This window comes from Sarcophilus harrisii, chromosome 6 (assembly GCF_902635505.1).
Source record: "Sarcophilus harrisii chromosome 6, mSarHar1.11, whole genome shotgun sequence".
Classification (NCBI taxonomy): domain Eukaryota; kingdom Metazoa; phylum Chordata; class Mammalia; order Dasyuromorphia; family Dasyuridae; genus Sarcophilus; species Sarcophilus harrisii.
Genome location: NC_045431.1, coordinates 188,154,721 through 188,179,582, shown reverse-complemented (window position 1 = coordinate 188,179,582; position 24,862 = coordinate 188,154,721). Strand labels below are relative to the sequence as shown.

Here is a 24,862-nt window from a genome sequence, read left to right as displayed (position 1 = left end):
ATCAGAATACTAGCCTGGTTGCTGGGCACGGGGGAACTGCCATTGGAGGTACCATTTCTACTGACCTGTTCTCCACTTAAGAGAACTCTGGTACCTGGAATGTTTTGGCCAAAAGTGGAGTTACCGACATAGAGGAAGATGCTAGGAAGAATACTAAGGGAGGAAAAAACAGAGAATGGGGATAGGAAGAAGGAAGGAGGAACAGCAATTTCTGTGGTTCTTGGGGATCTGCCCTTTCTTTTTGCCCTCTTCCCTCCCCTTACCATTCCAGGCTAAACTTTTCAAGGTATTTTCTCATCCATTCTCTCATCCTCAATTAGACTTGGGAAGTAAACAGAGATTATTTCACAAATGGGGAAACTGAGGTCCACAGAAAAAAAATAGCTGTCAAAATTACTTAAGTTGGTGACAGGGTCAGAGTTAACAATGAACCCAGGTTTTCTGACTTCCGAGTAATGATCTCCTTTTTCTAGTTGAGGTGGAGGGAGTTCCATCACCTGAGGAAGGTGGGGTTTAGTTTAGATCTTTACCACTGACTGAATGCATAATTTGGAACAAGTCAGTACCTTCTGTGTGCCTCAGTTCACCAATTTGTAAAATGAACCAGGGGAACTAATCCCTCTCAGTCCTGTCATGTTTGACATCACTATTTTATTTAAGTATCATAAGATCATCAGATTTCATTGTAATTTCCCTAGCAAAGACTAAAACAAGTATATCTGTATTTATAGGATAAATATAAGCAAAGTACTTTGTGGACCTTTGAGGATGTGATTTGTTATAGGCTAGTCTCAAGTATTCCAGCAAAAAGCAGGAGGTGATTAGATGAATTTTCCGAGCCCCCCAAATCTGTTATCTCCCAGGCCTCTATTATCACTTGACCAGATCTGTGATTTCATCAATATGGAGAACTCCCAGTGACACACCCTTTATTGATGTAGAGGCACCTCCTCTAAACCTTATGCCAATAGTTTCTTGTAATATTTTTAAATATTATCTAGGCTATTTTTTTGTTGTTCATGGCTTTCAGGTGGTTTTGATTCTTAAATTACCCCTCCTTGATCGATTTTCTAACAAAGTTAAGAGGGCTGTTTGGGAGCATTTGATAAAGTGACTTATCCAGCATCCCCCCAGCCATTGTTGAGAGATAAGACTTCGCTCTTCTTGGTGGAAGCTGCTTGCAACCCACCACTCCAAGACTGCCCCAGCCTGTCAGCTATCATGTTCATTGACACTGAACTTCCCTGTCACCTCTTCGAGTTAGGGCTGAATGGCCACTTGTCTAGGACATGGCCAAGGAAACTCCTTTCAGGTCCTGGTTGGTGTGAATACCCCTGGAGGGTCCCTTTTAGCTGTGGGGGTCTAGGATTCCAGGATGGCAGGAGGGGATACCGATGACAAGAGGCCCCTGTGCCATCCCTTGCTGCTCCACAAGCCTGCCATCTGCTTGGGGCCCTCTTCCTCCTCTTTTTCCTCTTCTGGCAAGCAATGAAGGCAGCTGAGAGTGTTGGGGAGATGCTTCACTGGTCATTGGTACAACTGCTGAATGACTTTCTAACCAGTTCCCAGGACACTCAATACAAACCCCTAGCTCTACACGGTACGGAAGCGCCACCTGGCGACCCAACTCAATATCATACTACAGTATATATGTATTTCCAGATCAAACAGCCGGTGTGGTCCCAGAATTTGGTATTGAATACTTCTGGGTGGCTGAACAGAATTTCAGCTCTCAGGAGAACCTCAGAACATAGAACATGGAAGAGCAAAACTCGAAGGGCTCTTCAAACATAGAATTGGTAATAGGGAAGTTGAGAACATAGAATGACAAAGCTCACTAGAGCACAGACTATCAGTTGGGAGATGAGAACACATAATATTACAAATGCTAGAGATGGAAAGAACCTTAGCAATAGAACATCAGAGTTGGGAGAGACTTTAGACTAAGAAATGTCAGCACCGGAAGAGACCTTAGCCCAGGAAACAAGAAACATAGAATGTCAGCACTGTAAGGGGCCTGAGATATGCAGTTCAGAGCTGGGAACATGAAGACAAGGGAAGTGGCCCAAGCTTGGTGGTAGGGCGATTCAGAAGCAGGGATTTCTGATAATCACACAGCCATTTCAATTTAAGAAAAATGCTTCACAATTCATCAAGTTCTATGTATGGGAATTATTACTCTTATGCTTAGTTGTAGGTCAACAAAATTAGTTAATCATTCTGAAATTAAAGTAGGAACTATGTTTGAAAGAGCAAAACTGTCTTCAGTTCCCTATGATGTAATCCTTTATCGCATCTCAGATCACCTCCCCCAAACCTTTTGCAGCAACTCCTTGTCAAGGACTGTGGGTTCAGAGCAGAGTCATCAAGATGGCGAGGGAACTATAAACCCTATCATTAGAAGACCAGCTGAAAGAACAGAACACAGTGGTGATGATTGCCACTTCAAGCACATAAAGAATCCTACCTGTTCTCTTGGGCCCGACACAATCAGCACTAGTGCTATTCAGAAGCAGAATGAGCTGCCTTAAGAGGTCATTGCTAGTGGGAGCTTCAAACAAAGGCTGGATGACCACTTCTGATGTAAGGGGATTCTTGGTCAGGAAGGAATTGATTGGTAGCTAACCTGATGTCCACAGACCCTTTACAAGTACATGGATAGATTTCAGGGGGATGGGGATTCTATGAACTTGGAGAGAAAAAAATTATTTCAACAAAATTGGTTTCCTTTGTAACTTATTTTATTTTATACATTCAAAAACATCACACAGAGGATGACTACGTAGGATCCAAAGGAGTCCATGGGTTTTGCTAGACATCCAACCTGGTTCCAAGGTTTCTTTGCAACCCTGTGATTCTATGAGGAATATACTCTATTAAATAGCTTTCAGAAGTTCCAATAATCTGTTATTCTATGCAGAAATAGAACTTTCTTTGCATCCACAGCATCTGGCACATAGTAGGCATTTAATATTTTTTGACTGATCAAGGAATTTCTTTCAGATGCTCCAGCCTGGGGATGAACCCTTAAGGGTCAGAGTGCAGTTACCCAAGTGTCCAAACACTTCTTTTTCCCCCCAAAAAAAAGTTTAGTAGGAAGAGCTAAAACATGGCCAAGTTAGATCCAAACTGAATCTGACAATGTTTTAAATAATATATCTAATATTCTTAAGAGGCTATCCAATCTTTACTTCAAGGTCTTTGATATCACAGAACTTACTATCATGAGACAGCTCTTTGAGATTCTTTTGAACAGTTCTTAACATCAATTCTAAATATGTATCTCTTCAACTTCCGACCACTGCTGTGGACAAAAGAACGAATCTAACCTTATCCCCCACCCAAAAAAAACCCCCAAAACCTATTATCCTTGTCCTAATTTAACTCTTTTCCAGGCTAACCAATTTTTTTTTCTTTGTAGGCTTTTAACTACTAATTCAAGATCTCTGTCTAAATCTGAGATCTATAATAGGTTGGAGTATCCATATGCCCAAGTAAGATCAATACGTCCACATAGGCAACTCTTCAGAAATGTGCAGAAAGAAATGAACAAAAGGGCAGGCCCTGGAATTGTTGATCCAAAGAATCCTACAAAAATATAAGCTCACATTCCCAAAGTGCTTTCCTCATACCTATTCTGTGAAGGAGCTGCATTTACTCTGCATTTTCCCTCTTTTAAAAATGAGGAAACAACAGCTGTGAATGGAAGAAGCTTTTATCAATCTATCAGAGACCATCTAATACAACCCCCACATTTTATAATTGAGGAGCTACTTGTCCTAATGTCAGTTTTGCAAGTGATAACGAGGAATCAAAAAGACCTATCTTCTGGCTTTTACTTAGCCCCTTTTGCCTTACGTTATGCTAACTCATCCATGGACATAGTCAAAACTGGGATTTTTAGACCAAGTCAAGTGCACTTCTTATTTCTGATTTCTTTAGTGCTGAGTGATCAAGATTTCTAATCTAAATTCCTACTCAGCATCTTACTCCTCTCTTCAACTTAACTTAGATACCTTCAGTAACTGGGGACTCATTGTTTCTAGGCAGCTTATTTGTGAGTCAAGATTTATTTAAAAAATCCCTTTTGATGCAAAATCTGTTTTTCCCCAAGCATCCAATCCTTGGTCCTTTGTTCTGCCCTGATTATGAGTGATAATTGTTCCTTTCAAAAAAAAGGTTTTGATCATTTTATATATATATCACCCATGTTACCAATATGTGTTTATTCCATCACTAGTTCAGAGAGCCAGAACAATTTTAAAAAAGGGAAAAAATTGTTCAACAAAAATAAGCCAGCATATTGAAAAAATCTAAAGTTACATACAGTGCTCCACCTCAGTTAATCTTTTTCTCTGCAAAGAGGGATGTGTGTAGCTACTCTCCTTTAACTTCAAGCCAAGCTTAAGTCAATTTCATAGCCATTCCATTTCTAGTTTTTGTTGTTCTTTCCATTTAGATGGTTGTAGTCATTGTGCTGTTTCTACTTACTTCATTTTGCATCATGTCTTCTCATGCTTCTCTGTATTCAATATATTCACAATTTCCTTCAGCATTAGTAATGTTCCATTATATTCATATCAAAGTTTATTTAGCTATTCTTCAAACAACGGACATCTACTACGTTTGCAGCCCTCTGCTATTATAAAAAGTTCTATTATGTTTTATTGCATATGGAGCCTTTCTTTTTGTTACTTTCTTGAGGTACATGCCTAACAGTGAGATTTGGGAATCAAAGGAAATAGATTTTTAATAATTTTATTTACACAATTCTAAACTACTTTCTTAGAATGGTGGGACTAATTTGCAGCTCAACTAACAATGCATTAATGCCAAAAGTAGGAAGGGGAAACAATAGAAAGTGAAGAAGAAAGCAGAGGCTCAAGGAAAAATAGCACAGAAGGCAATAAAGTTTATGAAGGCAACAAAGACAATCTCAGCATTTGGTCCCCCCCCCCTTTTTTAAATCAATTTTCCCCCCAATTTTCTAGGACAGTTGGGCCTCTTTTTTCACACACTTATCACTCACTACATTACCCTATGGAAGTATTGTAGCCATCTGTGTAGAAGGCCACTCTTTGCCCCTTACAGAATAGCTGTCTACACTTAACTAAACAGCTGATTAAGAGCAGCAGTGTTGTATTGTGAGGGACAGCCCAAAGTCTACCTAGCCCCCTTTTCTTATTGAAAGGCTGAATTTGGGTAGAAAGAAAACTAAAGGCCCCTCTCCAAGAATATTCTGAAAGTCAAGAGAGAGCTGGGTCCAAATCCTGTTTCCAATAACAGATTCTGAACAAGTCAAAGTCCTTAGCCTGTTTCCTTATCTATAAAATACAGGTAACCCTAATCTGCATAACCCCTTTTACAGTGCTATGGTTCAGATGAGCTTACAGATGCAAAACTCTTTGCTAATTTTCAAGTCTTAAAAAAAGTCAGCTTATTAAGAAGCACCCACTTATTAAGAAGATAGATGCATGAAAGAGCATGACAGGCCTTGGACTTCTGCTCTGAAAGGGAAGATGAAGAAAACAGGTCACTGTTTAACCCATTGCTACTAGACTCCATCCGAAAAGTAGTAATCATCCAAAGGAAAAGACATTTGAATTGAACTTCAGAGGAACAGGAAACGATCTAACAAACATGTACTATTTTCATACAATTTATTGAGACCTTTTATCTTTATATCACAGTTCCTTACCATTTACTTCTTAAGAATGATCCCTTCCCCCCCCCCCCCCCTCTCTATGTGGCAAGGGAAAAAGGTTAAGGATAATGTCTCATAGTGATAGCAAGTCTGAGAGATTGCAGGATTCTCAGAGATTGCCTGGCTTTCTCACCTCTCTCAGCCTGAAGAAAGACTGCTTCGTTAATCTCCTCTCTAAAGGTCTTCACTGCTTTTCCATTATTCATAATTCAACTTCCTTTTAGTGATTTTTTCTTTTATACTGTGGTAATCAAGGTGAAGTTCAAGTTCTCTTGGGTCTGCCCACTTGGGTCTGCACTAGTTCATGCAAATCTTTCTTCAAATCTCTGTTAAACACTGTGTGAGCCAGATGGTTCAAATCCCTTATGCAATTTACTTGTGACCCTAGGCAAGTTCCTTAATTTTTCTTAAAAGATCCTCATCTGTAAGATGGTAATAACACTTAGGCCACTTGATTGTAGAAGGCTGTGAAGAAAGTGCTTTTGTCACCTTTAGAATGCCACCGAAATATGAGCTACCATAGTATCATATGTTCTCAGATATTGGTAAAAGTATAATCTTCAGGTATGACCTGGTCCCTGCCCTCAAGGAACTTAAGTTTATTTCAATGAGGCACCCCAAAAAACTATAGGATCAAATATGTACCTGGTATCAGGGTGGGGGAAAGGTCTTCATCGAGAAAGTTTGATTAGGGAAGGCTTTCCAGGAGATAGCGGCAAACTGATGTAATAAACAAAACAGTAAGACAGGGTAACACCTTTTCTCTGGCCATCTCATCAGGAGCTTCTCATCATTATAGACAGAAAGAAGAGCAAGGCTGGTGGAATACTGCTGCTGAGAGGCAGACTGCCTTTTGACAAAATGGGTTTCCCATCATTGGAGGTCTTCAGGTAAAGGTCAGAAGACCACTATTTATAATCTGTAAAGGGGACTCCTGTTCAGGCATCATTCTATTTGATGAACTCTAGCATCCCTTTCACTGCCAAGATTTTGACTATAGTTCCTGGCCTAAAGAGTTCAGGGATTGTGACAAGGACAATGTGGTGATCATTTTTTTAAAAACCAGATTTTATACATTCAAGTCAATTTCATCCTTCCAAGTAGTAACTTCTGAAAACTCTATCATTTAAATATGTCTCCACTTTTTCTTTGGGAATGACAAAGAGCCACACTAGAAATACTTATCTTGATCTCATTAACTACTAGTCACATTGCCTCTGACTGATTTGTCAGTATTAGGTCCTTTAATGTGCAGAGGCTACCCCTCATATACACCACTAGAATACGCACCACTCCCTTCTAACTTCAGCATCTTAATCTTCAACTCAGGCTAAGTGCCACCTTATACAGAAAGCTTTATGTGGTCCTCTCAGTTGACAGACTCTGCCTCAAAAATACTTTGCATTTATTCCTTTTTATTTATATTACTGTTCTCAACAAAATGCTAAGATCCTTATGGTCAGGGATCATTTCTTTTGGATCTTTAGTGCCTACCAGGAGCTGGCACATAGTTGGTGTTTAATAAATATTTCTGATCGATTACAATGTTTAATCACTCCTTTATTACTAAATGTCTCTGAAACAAGGTTTAACTTTCAAATCAACAACAAATGTTAACAAACATTAAGTGCTGAATTTGTGGGAAGCATTGTTAGTCACGAAGATATGGACGGATAAATATAAAGGGGAATACCAGGGATGAGAGAATCCTTTATGAATAGCCAAATAAGATCAGAGATAGAAGATATTCCAGTCTGACCAAAAGAAAGAATATTTTAGGTAATTTGTACAAAATAAAATTGGACAGGTAGGTTGAAGACAAAGTTTCTTGAAGGCCTGAGTCAGGGCTTTATGTTTATTGAGTTTCCCAAAGTCAAATCCATCCTCAAGGACAAAGATAACATGCCACAAGCTATGAAGGATATTCCCCCAGGGGAATCACGGATTTCATGCATTCAATAGTTGAGCATCCAAAGAATAAGAATACACCCTTCTGAGGGATCCACTTTGAAAACTATCATTCCATCATATTAGTCACAGTCATAACCAATTACCCAGCTGATCTGGTCAACTGGAAAATCTTTTCCAAATTCATGGAATTTTAAGAGTGGTTAGGAAATATGAATAATTAGTAAAAGAACCAGGAAGGGATGGTAATATACAATGTAGTATGACAAAGATTCTCTACAGCTTTCGTATTGAGATTTTTTTATCAAAGAAGGCAGGCGAACTGACAGTTTTATCTTTACATCAATAGGGAAGGGGGGGAAAAAAACACAAAATAAAAAAAAGTAATTGACATCCCTTTATTATATATGTATATATATATATATATAATTTTTTTCCTTACATCAAATTTAATGTGTCCAGAAAACACATTAGCTTGTTTCTTCTGAAAGTCATACAAAGAAACTGGACTATCGATATTTCTTTAAAATACACAGTAAAAATGTATGACATCATACCACTTAAATTATGTTTTACATTATCAGTGCATTTCTATCAGTAAGATAATGGTGGATCCAAAGGTATCTGAACTCTGAAGTAAATTAGGTTTAAGAGAGGGAGGAATTTCAAAAGTCCAGGGCTCTGGTTACTTTGATTTTAGTCATGCTTGTGAAAAATAAGTCACTCATACATATCAAATAAAAACAGTTGTCTTACTGATAAATGCCAAGAAATTCAATTTGATAAACATTTACTGAGTGCCTATTGTATGCAGAGGCTGCTAGGCACTAGAAATGTAATTAAGGCTGTAAGTATGTCCCTAATTCAATTACCTCATTCCCTTCTTCAGGGATAATTTAAAAAAACAAAAAACAAAAAAAAAACCCAAAACCTCAAAACTCCAAGGCCATTTTACGTAATTGTTTCAGTACTTAAGACAACTTATTTCCATTTTGAAACACACACACACACACACACACACACACACACACACACACACACGCAAACCCTCTGAACTATGAAGGCAGATATTTTAAATCACTGATATATCTCCTTTTACTGGATTAAAGTTCAGAAGCCACTCATTTTAAGTTGAGACATTAACATAAATATGCTAATTAATTTAAATACCTTTTCTAAAATACTTACATCTACCTATGGACTATTAAAAAAAAAAAATAGCCAGGTAACTTTCCCATCCCAAAAGCAGCATCTGGAGTTGGACCATCCAAAATAGCACTTGGAACCACGCCAATTTTTAAGATTTTTAGATTGTATAATGGGGGAAAAGGAAAAGTACTCAGTTCTCATCAGCTTAAAAACATCCATTCAAGTTCTCCTTAGAAATACAGCTTGTACAAACTCCCCAAAACATAGCAAATTCTGAAAATGTAAATATGTGACACTCAATTACTTTTTAAGTTAAAAAATTACAAAGTTTATATCAAAACTCATCCCTTTTGTTACCTCAGCACAGAAACCTTGTATTCTTGGATCCACCATATCTCTGAATTGTGCCTGGTGATATAGTTAAGCAGCAATAAATAAAATTCAGTATAGTTCCCTCCCTCCCCCAACACATATTTGCACACAAAACAAAAATAACCAATAGACCTGATGTCAAACCAATACAAATTTACTAAAACTGGCGTTTTTATACATTTTTAAAACCCCAGGATCTTAAATTGGGGGATGAGGGAGAGAGGAGAGAGGAAGAGAGACATTTGTTGCTATTGCACTCACAGCAGGTTAAAGACCCATCTACTTTATTATTTTGTTCCAAATTTGTCACTCACCATTTCATATTAGAGTGATGAGGTTTACAAACTGCAGCCCAACAACCAACGCTCATACAAAAAAGGAACAATACTTGACAAAAGGCAAGGTAAAATAGGGATATGATACTTTCAGTGAGCTCAAAAGTCTTTCCTATCTCTGATGCTCTAACAAAGTGAAAGACAGGTAGCTGCAAGAAAGAATCCTATGGTCCAATGTGTAAAATACCAGGAGGCATAAAAAGAAGGGAGAAAACAAGAAAGGAAGAAAATGGAATTCTAACCAGTTAACTTGAGTGGAAGCCGAGATCTAGGTGCTCCTCTCAGCTCTCCGGACAAGGCTCCTCTTGGAGCCTTGGGCAGATCCCTTCCTCCCCTTTTCTGAGCCTTCTTTATTCATCTGTAACATGAGGGACTTGGTCAGATGGCTGGCAATGTATTCTTAAATCTTTACAATCTATGGTTCCTTATATAGAACTAGTCCACTCTGCTTCTTTATCATGCCCCACTTTTTTCAATCAAGGTCAGGGTGCAAAATTGAAGACTGCAGTTAAAAAAGTTTTAAAATTACATACCTCTTATAGAGAGAGCAGTTCTCCTAAGCAAATTTAACCAAGTATGGGTGTTCAGATTCTATTTGCAATTAACAGGCTTATGTGTCTTTAAAGTAATTGCTTTTTAAAAACTCACTTGAATTCTAAGTAAGTGCCCTCATGGCCTACCTGTCACAGCCCCATAAAGTGTAGCCACTTTGCTTGCTTCAAAAGGGATGTTCAGTCAGGGGCTCCCTTTCCTGATATGAGTAATATTGAGCCAATGGCTCTCACAAATGAAAACTCCAAGATTAATAATGATACATTTGGCAATCGTAAGGTAGTACAGTCTTTTACCACTGAAAATAAGGTTAAAATAACCAATCTAAAATGATTCGTAAATATAAAAGTATCTAACCTTGCCATTTCAGATAGAAAAAATGAAAACTTTTATATGCAACTATTTTCTCATCAAGGTATCCCTTGTAGAACATACAATCCTATTACTGCATTTAAGCTGCCATATGATCACTAAGTAAAACATTGAAAACAATTTAGAGCCTATTCATCCAATTCTCCTCTTTCCTCACTGTCTATATTTAGCACAGGAGTTATTTTATTCCTGTATTTTTATAATCCTATATTTAGATGACATATGAAAGACAACCTATTGAAGGTTAAGATTTTTGCCCAAAATATACACCACCCAAATACCATAATTACGGGCCAAATGAGAATTTGGCACGTCTATTATTATTATTAAATAAAAGCTGCTTTGGGGGTGATATAAATGTGGAAAAAAGGTTAAATTTTCCAGCTCATATTTTAATACGCAAAAAACACTGCCCTAAAGTTTTGTTTTAATATAGATTTTAGAAAATATTCTTGCTTTCAGTACTGGACGGCAAGTTTATATGAAATATAGCCAAATCCAACAACCAGACCACCTACCTTTATCAAGAGAACTATAACTCACCCTTACCAATACAGCAGTTTGAAAATGCCCAGTTTCAAAATACAGTACAAATATTTTTAAAGAACATTCTAAAATTCCTTCTCATCTGCTGAATACACAAAATTTACAAATAGTTACAGCTTTTGTCACTCTCAAGATATCTAACATTTCATACTACTCATGACAAATGATTCTTAAAATAATTTTTAAAAAACCCTCAACAAAAGAAAAATGCCCAGTGGTAGCAAACTAAGCATCTGACTTGCTATTGTGGTCCAGCATGTAAGTGATGATCATCAAACTGAACTCTAGACCACCAGCTCTCCTAATAATTCATTTAAGTATTTAAGTTTTGCCTAATAAATCACTATTTTTAAGTAAGTTTGGGATTAAAAATTGAAACATTAACCAATCCAAAGGGGGTGCTTAGATATTTTTATGTAAGTGTTGCTGAAATAGGAAATGCTTGGTGGATGGTAACTGAAAAAAAGTATGAATCATGGGGCTCAAAAATATTAGTTGTAAAGAGGACAATCCCAAATTCATGAAAAATGTTATACAATGTTATTACATATGTTTTTTAACATATTTAAAGACATCCTGTTCTATTTAGCTAAAATTTGAAAATGAGGACAACTGAGAAAATCTACTTATTCAAAAACTCCCAAAAGCAATTATTTACTTAAATATCAAAACACTTCAGAGAATAAAATGATTTGGTACAGTAAATTCAAACACACTAGTTGCCAACATTCACCCACTTAATTTTTTTCCAAAGTATAATTGACACAAGCTAATTTTAAGAGATATGTAAGGTTAGGGACATGTAAGAGAACACATTTGCCAGTTGTCTAATCAGGAAGTTAATCAGTAGGATGAAAACCACTCCCCATTCTCCCAAAAGAAATCATTCCCTGAAACACAATGTGCATGCATAAAAATAAATTTTTAAGTGATCAGATGATATCATTATTCCATATATTAATTAAAGAAAATAAACATTTCCTTAATAGTTAGTTACAGTTTAATGCTGGTGAAAAGTCTATTCTGACAAATTTGTATTATATTTTATTTCTGGGGTATACATTCATACATTTGTTTAAATCTCCTTTTAAAAAAAATCAAGTTTTCATTCAAATGAATGTGAATATAAGCCCTAGAAATATACCTGTCCAATAGCAACCAAAACAGATCAACAGAAAGGGGGTAAAAATTAACCATCTCAAACAACTTCAAAAACAAACCCAAACTTCAAAACTGACCCAATAAGAAGTGAAACACTGCCCATGCCCTTCCATCTGAAGGGTGGGAATTTGAATGAATTTACCTTTGTCTTTAAATATTTAAAAATTAAATATTTGAAAGAGATCACCTGGGAGAAAGGAGTGATTCTAACTCTTTTGTAGGAAAATATCATTTAGATGCAAGGGAAAAAAAAAAAAAACAAAAAACACCTGAAATCTTTTAGACAAAGTAGGAAAAATGGGACCAGATACTTTCTGCCCCATCTTCTCTCCTTTTAAATCAATCATTATTACTCGGCAATTTATGGTACACCTAACTTTAAGTGTACATGGTGTGTTTACTACCGGGGGCATGGTTTGTAGTCCATAGATAAGCTAGCTGATGGAATCACGATCAATACATGGACCAATACATGATTTCACGGAAAGAGTAGGGGGAAGAGGGTCCAGATTGCTCTCATCTTCATGGAATGATAGAAAATTACTTATTTGATCATGGAAGTGTCTGCTTTATTCCAGAAAAATAGCTGCTTTGCCACTAGCATCACCTCAAAGCAAGATCATCATTTCTCACCACCACAGAGGCTCAAGCATGAGGAGAAGGCATTTGTCATGTGCCGCCCAGCGCACAAGCTGCCTTTCCAAAGCTCCAGCAGCATCGCAGGCTGAGTTTTATATTTTTATTTCTGCAGCTTCTTTCTCAGCCTTCTCCTTTGCCTTCTCCTTCTCTTCCACCTTCTCTTCTTTGTGCAGTAATGCTACAATCTCGCTGACCTGACCCGTGGAGATGTCGATGTCTTCTTTGTCAATCAATTCGATAACCTAGAGGAACCCAAGCAGAACATAGCAAAGTCATACAAGGACAACTTTCCAATGGAAACACCACTTAACTTGTTCCCAAGCTCACTCATGTGGAAACATGCTGCATTTCAAGTCAGAGGACTGTGTTTGAATCCTAACTCAGCTACTTACTACCTGCATTCCTGTGCCTCTTTGAGACTCTGCTTTTTCATCTGTAAAATGAGGGGCTGGACACTAAAAGTCTTCGGAGCAAGGGTCTGCCTAGGATCCTATGAACCTTTAAGTAAAGATAACAATGATTGCATCTACTGCAGCACCATAAAGGTGAAACTTCTCTGGCCCTCCTAGCCCTGCCCCCAGCCCTGGGGCTGCAAGCCCAGGAGCCAGATAAGTGACTGAGGGCGCCAGGGCTCGCCAGGCTCACCACAGTCCACAAAGCTGAGCCCTCTGCACAGCCTGCACATCCATCTATGAGGAATTACAAACAGGGTAATGCCCCCAAGAGCAGCACTAACAAGATAAGCATGGAGAAGAAATCTGGTCAGGGAGGAAGCACAAGAGAGAAAATCAAAGGAAAACACGGGCTATAGGAAGAGAGAAGCAAAAGGAACCCAAGATGGCCATCTGAAATCAAAGGTCAGACAACAGTTCCCTGCTTGCTTCAGGGCTCATCCCTCTGTTTTGGGGCCAAGGCAAGGGGACCAGGGTTCCAGGTTACACTGGAACTGAATGAACACTGGACTCAGAACCAGAGACCCTGGTTTCCCATCCTGGCTCTGTCACTTACTACCTGTATAACCTTAGTCAAGTCACTTATCTCTGAATATCAGTTTCTTCCTCTGTAAAATGGGAACACCACCAAGTGTTCTGCCAGTCCTATAAGACAATATTATAAGGATCAAATGAGATAATGGGTGTGCAAGTCCTTGGTAACTATAATGAGACATATTTATATCCTGCTTTCCGGGTAAAGATATACACATTGCCCTCATTTGGTCCTCACACCAAACATCCCTGTAAAACTCAATATGTAGTATATTATCATACATTTGACAGATGAGAAAAATGAGTTTCAGGGCCATAAAATGACTTGCCAAAATCCACAGAGATTCAAAGGGGATTCAAGTCTGGTAAGTCCAATGCACTCTCTGCTACATTATCCTATAATGGATGACCAAAGTCTATGCGCCAAACTCATCATGATTCTTCCATCTGTCTGAATTGTCAGCCTTGTCTGTCCTCATGACCAGGTGAATTCTTATACCCTCTTTAAAGCCCAGCTAACATGCTACCTCCTCCCTTACTTAAAGAAGTTTTTCCTAATTTTTCCTTTTAACCTAACGAAGCATCTGATTTTGAACCTGTCATCTGTTTATCAGATAATATTGTCTAACAGTTACCTGCATATGTATCTTCTCCTCAACTACAGAAGTCATTCCAAAAATGCAAAGACCATTTAAGATCATATATTACGTAAGAGTTTTGTGCCCTTTTCCCATACTAGGACCTAAAAACAGTTTGCACAGCATTTGCAAAATGCTAAAAACAGCATTTGCACAGCAAATGCTTAATAAATTTTTGCTAAATTAAATTCCTGTCCTACAGATTTCTGTCAATTCAATTTGTCCAGAGTAAGGGTTTCTTACTGTGCATTCATAATTATCAATAAAAAAATTTTTTAAGACTTCTGCAAAATTCGAGTACTCAAAGGCCCCATGCTTCTGTGATATTAAAAAAAAAAATGGCTAAGCATCCTGATATCTACAATTTCATTTTCTTAACTGGTATTATTGTTCACCAATTCTTTTTTTATTTCATCTAAGTTAGATACTAGTAGGAGATAGTATATTAAAAAACATAATAAAACTTTTAAGTATGTAACTCTATTCCTAAATAAGCTTTCTTAAATCTGATTTAGCCACAAAAAGAGCTACAAAAACATTCAGCTTATCCTTCCAAAGCAGGGATGCTCCTAATTTAGGATCACTGATCTCGAGCTGGAAGAGTTCTCGAAAGAAACCTAGTCCAACACTTTTAACCCTACAAAGAAAACCAAGGCCTAGAGAAATGAAATGAGTTCTTTTCACTTGCTAGCATTTTAAATCCTCTTACAGAAAAAATGCTACCGGGTTAAAACAGATTGTTTGATCAATCAAGTGATGGTTGAAACGTCAACCACAAGAGGTTCATAATTGTGGTGTCAGTCCTATGGGGAGAGCAGAAAGAATACTGAATTTAGAATCACAGGCTGTGAATTAAAGCCTGGCTCAGTTAATGACCACCTAGGCAATATGATTCACTTCTCTGGGTCTCAGTTTGCTTATCTCTAAAACAAAGAAAGTGGACTACATCACCTCTAAGGGTTTTTCCAGTGTTAAATCTAGGATCTATAGTATAGACAAATGTAAAGTTCACATGTGTAAGCATTTGCAAACAGAATTTGCTTGATTCAAGTAGAGGCCGCTAGGAATTGTGTTTATTTATGCTCACCTCTGCCCTTTAATGTAACTTCCACTATAATTAGATAGATAGATAGATAGATAGATAGATAGACAGACACATCTATCTATCTATCTAAAAGTCAAAGAGTGGCCCCACTACAACCTAATTCTCCATTATGGATATTCCACTACTAGCCCATATTCTCTCAACTCACATTGTTCTAAATTCCCTCCAGAGAGATGCACACTTTAAAACTATCTGCAGTGGGCAAATATCAAAAATGGAAAGATAAAAAGGTGAATGATGATGTACGATGATGGGCCCTGTTCCTCAAAAGGATAATGAAGATATCTGGCTACAAAAATATGACCCATAAAAACTATTGACTGAGAAAGATGTTCAAGGTTCTTTATAAGCATTGGTGACCTACAGGTAATTAAATTTCTCTTAAATGCCTGAAAAACAAGAAACATATTAAAAAGTAAGTGAACAGGATGAAATGATTGGACACACATTTGACATACTATGCTACCCTCGCCCTGTAAACACATTAATATTCTGGTGATTAATTTTAGATTTAAAGGACATTCCATTTGATTTATAAAGCCAGTCAAAATTTTCCCTTGAAATTTTTATTTCAGGAAATTTTGTGAAAGAAAAGGGAAAGAAAGGGCAGACAGGTAAATAATCAGGTGCTAAAAACTAATAATGAGGGAAAAAATGCAAAGAAATTAAAGTATGATCCCTTTAGAGAATCTACTCAATATAACTCAAGCAAAAAAGCAACAAAGAACATAAAAATTCAACAATAAAACAATGAGAATAACCAAATATTCCTTAACCAACTAAAGGCTTCTGCCAAAATTTCATCTTTTGTTTACTAGACAAACATACTGCTAAGTTATGATTTGAAAAAAGTTTCCCCTCCAATTTATAACTTCAAAGAGAACCTAAAATAATCTAGCTATTTAGATTACAAAATTATTGGAAATAGACCCAAAAAAATTCATTTTTAACTAAAATCCATTTTTAAATTTTCTAACTGAAACCTGAACAATGAAAGCTTTTTCAGTATGTTTTGAATGGCTTGTCTTGCTGATTTCAACTATGCTATAGAAGGCAGGCCCAAGCCACACAGAAATATTCCAAATCTAAGGATGGTTCTGTGACTACTTCAGTGAATGGAAGTACAGACTATATCCCGAGATACACATTTTGCAGAAATAAAGATGTTAACTGGAACTATGTTAATTCAACTTTGGTAAAATTTTACAAAGCTCTGCACCCCTTTTGTCACCATTAAATCTCACTTGACACTTACCTTGGCAACATCATCTATATTAATCCTGCCATCCTTGTTTTCATCCAGGGCAGAAGCCAACTTCATCAATTTGCTCTCTGGAATTTGTTCAAGTTGTTTCATCACATTTATGAGCTCACCGATGGTGATGACATTTTCCCTAAGGGGGAAACCCAATCTGTATATGGCAAACAGTTACTATAAACAGAAGAACTAGAAAGAAATATGCAAGGAGTAGAAGAATATCACCATCTCCCACTAATGAGTACCCTCTAAACTCAAATATCTCTGCCGGTGTTAACACTCTTTATAGACATCCTGCTGTTCAAAGTCCTATCCACATTCATGTTTAATATTCAGGATAAAACATTCAACCCTAACCACACAATCTCTTGGTCCCAACATCTTCTCCATTTACAAGGTGAGGGAAATATTAAAATTCTAAGGAAAAAATTAAGGACCCTTTTCCTTTTTAAAATAATGAAGTACATAGTGCAAATGACTACCTGAAACAGAAATGTGCTACCAGGAAAAAGTAGCAAGTGCTCAAGATGTTTTCTCCTTTGAGAACTTGCTTAGGAGTCACTGTACCTACACTTCTGCCCAATAAAATGGGCTTTTAGAACATCTGTACATTACATCTGAATTAGTTACCACTTTCCTATAGCAGTTTTCAACTCCCATAAATTTCCTTTAAGAGACTGGACCCCAGGGCAGCTAGGTGGTGCAGTGGATAGAGCACCAACCCTGAATTCAAATCTAGTTTCAGACACTTAATACTTCCTGGCTGTGTGACCCTGGCCAAGTGACTTAAACCCAATTGCCTCGGGGGGAGGGGGAGAGTGAGAGAGGGAGAGAGACTGGACCCTGACACAACATTTTCTTCAAAGGATGCACGTCAGATGGAAAACCCATCTCCCACTCCCCCCGCTCCCAGACAGCTTTTTCCTATGGAGAATATATGCAATTTGGATCTCTAGTCCTCATTTCTGGAGTCCTTAAACAAGCAAAATTCTCAAAACCTAAAACATCACTGGATAGTTGACTCTTTCCATTAAAATCTTCTGTCAGTTCTGTACCCACAAATTTAACTTGCACACTCTGATTCTTTCTTTCCTCTCTACTGAACAGAGTCTGAACCTGGCACCTCTTTCACCTTTCTGAACCAAACTGACTCAAATCCCATCCCCTCCATACCCCTCCTTTATCTTAAACCCACCATCTAACGACCAAGTCTCTTTTGGATCTTTCCTCTAACCTTAACCTTCCACCCCACCTTCTAGAATTTCTCATCCAAAAATAAGATTAGATATACAAAGTGGAATTATAAAAAATATGTATATTTGATAAAGTATAAACAGTAGTGTATTTTTTGGTTTGTACTCTTAGGTACAGTTACTATGTCAATGAAACATAGCACTCACCATGAGACTGGGATCTGATAAAATCTTTTGTTTTCCCATTATTATACTAAGGATTCTTTAAAATACAACATGTAGGATTCCTACTCCAGTTCCAGAAAAGAGTCTAAGATTTTTTTTTATTTCTAGGGATATGGTTACTCAAACAAAGGTTTACAATAAACTTAAAATTAAAGAGAAAAAAGAAACAATTTCTACATAAACATTAATACCAAATTAGATGAAGTAGTATCTCATGCATCAAAATCCTTGCGCTTCCCCTTGCTCGTCTGTCATCTTTCTCACCAAATCAGAACTTCCTTACAAACTCATTACAAGGAAAAAATAAAGATTCAGAATAGCAAACTACACAAAGCATTTTTATGGTATTTGACCACAATTCTAGAAGATATAAAGTCTGTTCTTTAATTTCTTATTTCTAGATTCTGTGAATGTTTCTATATTACCATTTATATACTATTAAAGCAAAGATAATGTCTTGTCACTGATTAACTTCTGTATGCAAGCAACATTTATAATTCCAGGAAAAGATTAGGACTTAGGTAAATGGTGACTATTCATCATCTATATTTACTGAGCCCCCAATTATGTCACAGAAGTCATTAGAAATTATAATAAATTACCTCAAGACTGAAACTACATGAATTATGAAGAGGTTTGGGGGGAAAAGGGAAAGAATAAACATTATTTCTTTCTGGTACTTGGAAGAACTTATTTAAAAAAAAAAACAGCTAATTAAAGCAGGATATTCATAAAGTAAAAACTAATTTCAAAAATAATCTCTCCTTAATATCTAAAAGTAAAACTGTATTTCGTCAAACCACTATATAAAATTAAATCCAAATTAATTTTATCAACACTTACCCAGTAGCAACAACACCACTACTGTCCAATTTTCCTGCTTCTGGTTTTTGATCTTTCTCTAATTCATGAAGTATTTTTCCTATCTGTCCAATCATCTGGTTCACCCTCTTAGACAATCTCTTGCTTGCTTTTGATTCTTCTATAATCTGTTCTTGACCAGTCTTGGAAAGCTCCTTTTTGATCTCTTGCAAATCCTGATGAAGGTTTAAAAAAGGACACATTAAATCTTCATGAGATATGTTCAAAGTTCAAATATAGCTTAATATCAAGGAAGTTATAAAATTCAAGCATATTAGCATTAAAAAGATATAAAATGATACATTATGCACTTAAGAGTTTCCACTGTTATCAATCACAAAAATTGCTCTCTAGATATTTATATCTATATAAAACTATTCACAAACTATATACTATATACGTACATACACATTTGCACATTTTTTTTCCTGTTCATCCTTTTTTTTAAAATTTTAATAACTTTTTATTGCCAGAACCCATGCCAGAATAATTTTTTACAACATTGTCCCTTGCACTCACTTCTGTTCCGATTTTTCCCCTCCTTCCCTCCACCCCCTCCCCCAGATGGCAAGCAGTCCTATACATGTTAAAGAGGTTACAGTATATCTTAGATACAATATATGTTGCACTTTTTTTTTTTTTGGCTTGTGACCAATATACAATTGAGTTTTCAATAAACTCTAATCATCAAAATTTGTACTCAAGTGGCAGGGAAAGGAAATAGTTTGGATTTGACTCCTTCCTCCTTCTAAAGCCAAATTTTAGGAGTATGAGTGACTGCCTGATTTTAGGCCATTAATCTAAATAGCAAATGAACATTCTAATAAAGCAAAAAATTGAAGCTTATTCTACTCCCACCCAACCTCTATGAAGCTATAACGCTTTATTGGGGGGGGAGGGGGAACCCTAATATTAGCAGATCTAAAACACACTCCCCCTTCAAGCCAATACATAAAACAGGGTAAAATTTCAATTCTTTGAATGATAAATTAAAAATGAACATTTCTTTTTAAAGTAACAATACAAAATATTTGTGTCTCCTTACATTTGAGAAATGAAGACCACTCTGATTATGAAGCAAAAGAGATGAATGTCCTTACGTTCTGCTCTGTGTTTGTGACCTGTTAGTCACATTATACATTAATTGAGCAATTAAACAATAGTACACATGAGGTATGTGCTACTGGAATTCAAATTTAATTTCAAGCAAAAAAGAGGATGATGCCACAATGTCAAAAGAAATAAATTAAAGTTGGTTTATTATTTCATCTTCTCTGAAAACATTTAATTTATGTGATATATAATGCAGCAACTTTTAACTGCATACATTTAAAAGTAATGGGAACCATAATTTTACTTTTTACTCCAATCTTAATTTCAGCAACAGACATCATAAACCAATTTAATAGAAGAATTTTTCTCATCATTTCTGAAGACAGTTTTGAAAATTCATCTTCATTTTCTCTATAAATCATTTCTATTTCTGCAGTTACTCTACTCATTTAAGCAAAAAAAAAAAAAAAGACTATATCTTCTTTCATACACTTGTGTATTAAAGAGGACAACAATGAAGGGATCTTATTATAATGGCAGCTGATAAAGCCCATATAAAATTCACTCCCACATTACAGACTTTAATTTGCAAACCATCATCAAATGGAAATTTACTATGAGAAAGAAACTACTCATGCCCCTTCTTTCTGCTCTATCAGGCTGCCGAAGCTGTCAATTCACATCAAACCAGGCAAAGGATAGGTAATAACGAACCAAGAACTCAGTTCTCCATCTTTTCCTCTCCTACCTCAAAGCAAACCTAACTTCGATCCTTGGGAGCAGTCAAGAATACTGCTCAGAAAATGAGACAGAAGCACCTAGTAGCAAGTCCATTCTCAGTGGGTTTTAGGCATCTTTTCTTGCAGTCACTCCCATAGGGGTCCAGGAATAACTGAAACCAAACATTCCTCATTTCTATTGCACTTTTAACTTTTAGCACTTTCCTTACAACAAAGCTAAAAAGGAAGGAAACCAAGCAACTATACTGCCATTTTACAGAATAGATGTAGAAAGGGGAAGCAAGTTATCCAGGATGACAGATTGCAAGTGCACAATGGGTCAGGCCTGAAATCCAATAAGTCAATGCTTCCTGGAGGACTCTGGGAGACAGAACAGTAATATAAAAAAAATTACCCATCATGAAAATAATAAGCCAACAAAGATGGCTTAAAGCTCTAGTGGAAAACACTCATCATCAAGGTGCCTGTTCTCCCACTGATCCCCCTTACCTCTTTATATTCCTGAACATCATCTTTCAGCAACTTGAGCTCCTCCTTCTCTTTGGTTAACGACTTCTTCTGTTCCTTCAGTTTAGTGCAAGCATCACTAAGCAGGTCAATTTCTTCCTTGGTTATTTCTTCTCCCTGGACAAAAAGAAGAGCCCCAAATAACAAACAAAAATGTCTGAACTTTGTTCCTGGATAATTTCACAAGCTCCCAAACTTTCCAAATACCACCATATATTCCTATTATATAACCATGGAGCTGGTCTAGCTACCATGTTATCAATTTTAAAAAACCAAAATTAAATGTTTGAGGATGGAGGTACAAAGGGAATCAGATACAAATTAACAAGATCATAAATGATACTGAGATGATGATCCTTTGGAATATGTATAAGATATTCAAATAGAATTTACAGGATGCACAAAAAAAAAAAAAAATGAAAGGAATCCTTAGAGAACAACTAGACTACCATCATATGATACAGAGAAGGGTAGTTAGTGCCTTAGGCAACATCAAATATGAATCTACTGGCCCTCAATCCAGCATTTCTTTGTCTAGAGTACCCTGTCTCTAACTAACCTTGTGTTAAAAAGGCATTTTTAGTGATATTTTTGGTTTTTACATCATCTTTCCTTCCAATACTGGTGGTGTTTCTCCTATTCTACAACCCAGAAAATATCCTTACAATAAAGGACATAATACCCATAAAGAATAAAACAGGTTAAAAAAAAAATTCTAAAAAACCACCAACTCTGCATGGGTCACGCAACTTTTCTGGACATTTTAATACCCTCTCCCTTTGCTGAGTCAAAAGCATGTCTCCTTGTTATTTATTACTATGGAAAAAGGATGTTTCCCATGAAGTTAAACTCACTCTTTAAATTTCTTAAGAACCAAATCCATTACCTGTGGGAGGAACTAATTTTATAACTCACTGACTAAGGGAGTCATGGAAGAAGCTCTGTTTCACAGTTCTTTAACATCCCAGTGGAAAACCCCAACAGAATACTAGCACTCAGCTTTATTGTCTTTGTATAAAACACTGAGTGTGAACGAGAAGCAATTTAATATCTCTGATTTCTCAGGGACAGATTGGTACAATACACACTAATAGCATAGAATAGAGGAGCCAAGTCTCCTGATATTACTAGAGTACCATGTCATCTACAGAAATTTTGTTTGCAATGTTGAAATTTATAGAATTTTAAGCAAATAATGGGAAAACTAAGTCCTTGAAGTATAACCACTACATAGAATACATTTAAAAGTTCAGCTTTATAAGCAAAATAACATGTTAGAAAAATTGACAGGACTCTAAACCTATAAGAATGTATCCAGACCTTAATAAATTAAAAGCTAACTGCTACGATACAAATGATACAGTAAAACTTGTTTCCCAAATAAATGAGGATTTTACTTTAACCTTTAATGTATAAGTCTTTCTACATCTCTGACATCTTAAAGCTACCACACCAAGTTTGACTCACTTAGATCTCAGTTCAAATCCAGTTTGAAACACTTATTAGTTGTGTGACCCTGGGCAAGATCTTACTCTTGTTTGCCTCAGTTTCCTCATCTGTAAAACGTAAATAATAATAGCAACTACCTAATGAAGGTTGTTGTGATGATCAAATGAGATAATAATTCTAAGTGCTTAGCACAGTGTCCTAACAGATGCTACATAAATTAAATTATTTTTACAATTATAACTACACCACTACTATTACCGCTGGTACATCTTCTTTATACAAGATTTAGAGATGGAAGCATCCTCTAGTTCAGCCTCCATGTCTACATTAAAAGAAGTGAAGCCCAGAAAGTAAAAAGTTTGTTCAAGATCAGTCACTACTCAGAGGCAAAACTGGTATCCAAAACTTCTAGCTATCACTGTCCTGATCCTTACAGCCTTATCATTATCCTCTGCTAGCAATGTTGAGGTCACATTATATTCAGTGAATGCCACTATCCAGGTGGGGAAGACTTCAGCAGAGCAAATTAGGTCTTCAGAAATAACTAGGGGCTGCAAAAGGGGCTGTTGAGAGCCACTCTGGGCTGGCTGCGCCTCCCCACTTCCCAGAAACTAGAGCTATTAATGTCTCATCCCTGTTGAAATTACTCCCCTGTCAGTAAGTGACTTCTATTGCTAATACTGGGCTTGGAATCGGCATGACCTCAGACACTAGCTGTGAAACCCTGGATAAATCCGTTAACCTCTTCCAGTTGCAAGAATAAAAATAATTAGAATGTTAAGTTCCCTGACAGCACAAACTTTTTAACCTTTTTATTTGTAGCCCCAACACTTAGCACAATGTCTGGCATAGAGTGAATATTTAATAAATGATTGACTGACTGAATCAATCAACTTATGAGGTAGCTACCTCATAGGACTATCATGAGGATCAAATGAGATCCTCATGTGTCTAGCACTTTGCAAGTCTTAAAGTGCTGCATAAAATGTGGACACTGTTCTTCTTAAACTAGCTTCCTGTCTGCCCAGCAATAAGACAATCCATTGCACATTTTCTTGTTACACATATAAAGATATCATAGAATATCATGAAAAGTTTTCCTGAAAAAAAAAAAATCACTTATACTTATATACTAGTGGTGTTCTCACATATCAACTTCATAATCTGTTTGCAAAAAGGGAAATAGGGTCATTTTGATTCTTAATGAACCCACATTGGTCAGATGCTAGTCATCAGTACATTTTTTTAAAATATTCAAAAGCTGTTTTAAACTGATGGGTCTGCAGGTTTGGAAATCCACTTTCTCTTACTAGGATAATAATTGTTCATCTTTAGCTTTCTGTTACTTTCTCCATTCTATATAATGCCCACGATAAAATTTATTGTTTTATTTATTGTTGGGTACTAAGAGAAGGAGGAAAATTATAAAACAGGCCTTCTCACTGGGGGAATAAAATATCCATAATGAAAGACAATCAGTCAATCAATCAAGAAGAGAAGTCTAACAACTGAGATCAGGGAAAGTTTTGTGAAAGATGAATTCTGGCAGGAAAGGAGAATAAGTGTACTCTAGGCTGAGCAGACAAACTAAAGGAATGTGGAGAGCCCCAGAGAAGGAAAGTTCCATTTGTTTGGTTGGAGCACAGGGTAGTGTAATGAGTCATGGAAAATAAGGCTAAAAAAGCCTGGAAGACTAGGCTGAAGAATTACAATTTTATCTTAAAGATTAACCAAGTGAACAAAATTAACCAAGAAGATTCACTTAGCAAGACTGGGTGCTTTTTTCCTTCCTCTGGATTAGCCCAAGCTAGAGACTGATTCTTTTCACAGTATGCTCCACCCTTTTCCCTTAGAAGACCACTTTTCATGCTGGAGAAAAGAAGTGCTACTTTATCTTGTCACCTGACAATACTTCCCCTCCAAAGCAGGGCACCTAGTTCTCTCTTCGGTTTTACTTCCAACATTCATTTTCTTTAGAATCCCTTCTGTTCTTTTTACACTTTCTGCAACACTCGAATCATCTTGGGCTTTATTTAGCTTTCCTAACACTAGTTTTACAGGTTACTTTTTTGCATATGTCCTTGCTTAGAAACGTTATTTTCCAATTTA

The 24,862-nt window shown here is 36.6% G+C and overlaps 1 protein-coding gene across 3 annotated transcripts in view; it reads right to left on the bottom strand.

Annotated features, from left to right (window-relative positions):
* Positions 1-7,516: 7,516 nt before the first annotated feature.
* Positions 7,517-24,862, bottom strand: part of LETM1 (leucine zipper and EF-hand containing transmembrane protein 1) — an 85,744-nt gene continuing 68,398 nt past the window's right edge. For 2 of the 3 annotated variants that reach the window (XM_012552379.3, XM_031942469.1), the window contains 4 exons: positions 21,287-21,421; positions 18,987-19,180; positions 16,723-16,879; positions 7,517-12,980 (listed from right to left, as the gene is read on the bottom strand). In XM_012552379.3, coding sequence (XP_012407833.1) covers positions 12,831-12,980; positions 16,723-16,879; positions 18,987-19,180; positions 21,287-21,421 — 636 coding nt within the window. In that variant the 3' untranslated portion in view covers positions 7,517-12,830. The remainder of the gene's footprint in view (positions 12,981-16,722; positions 16,880-18,986; positions 19,181-21,286; positions 21,422-24,862) is intronic. The other variant, XM_031942470.1, reaches the window with a different exon arrangement.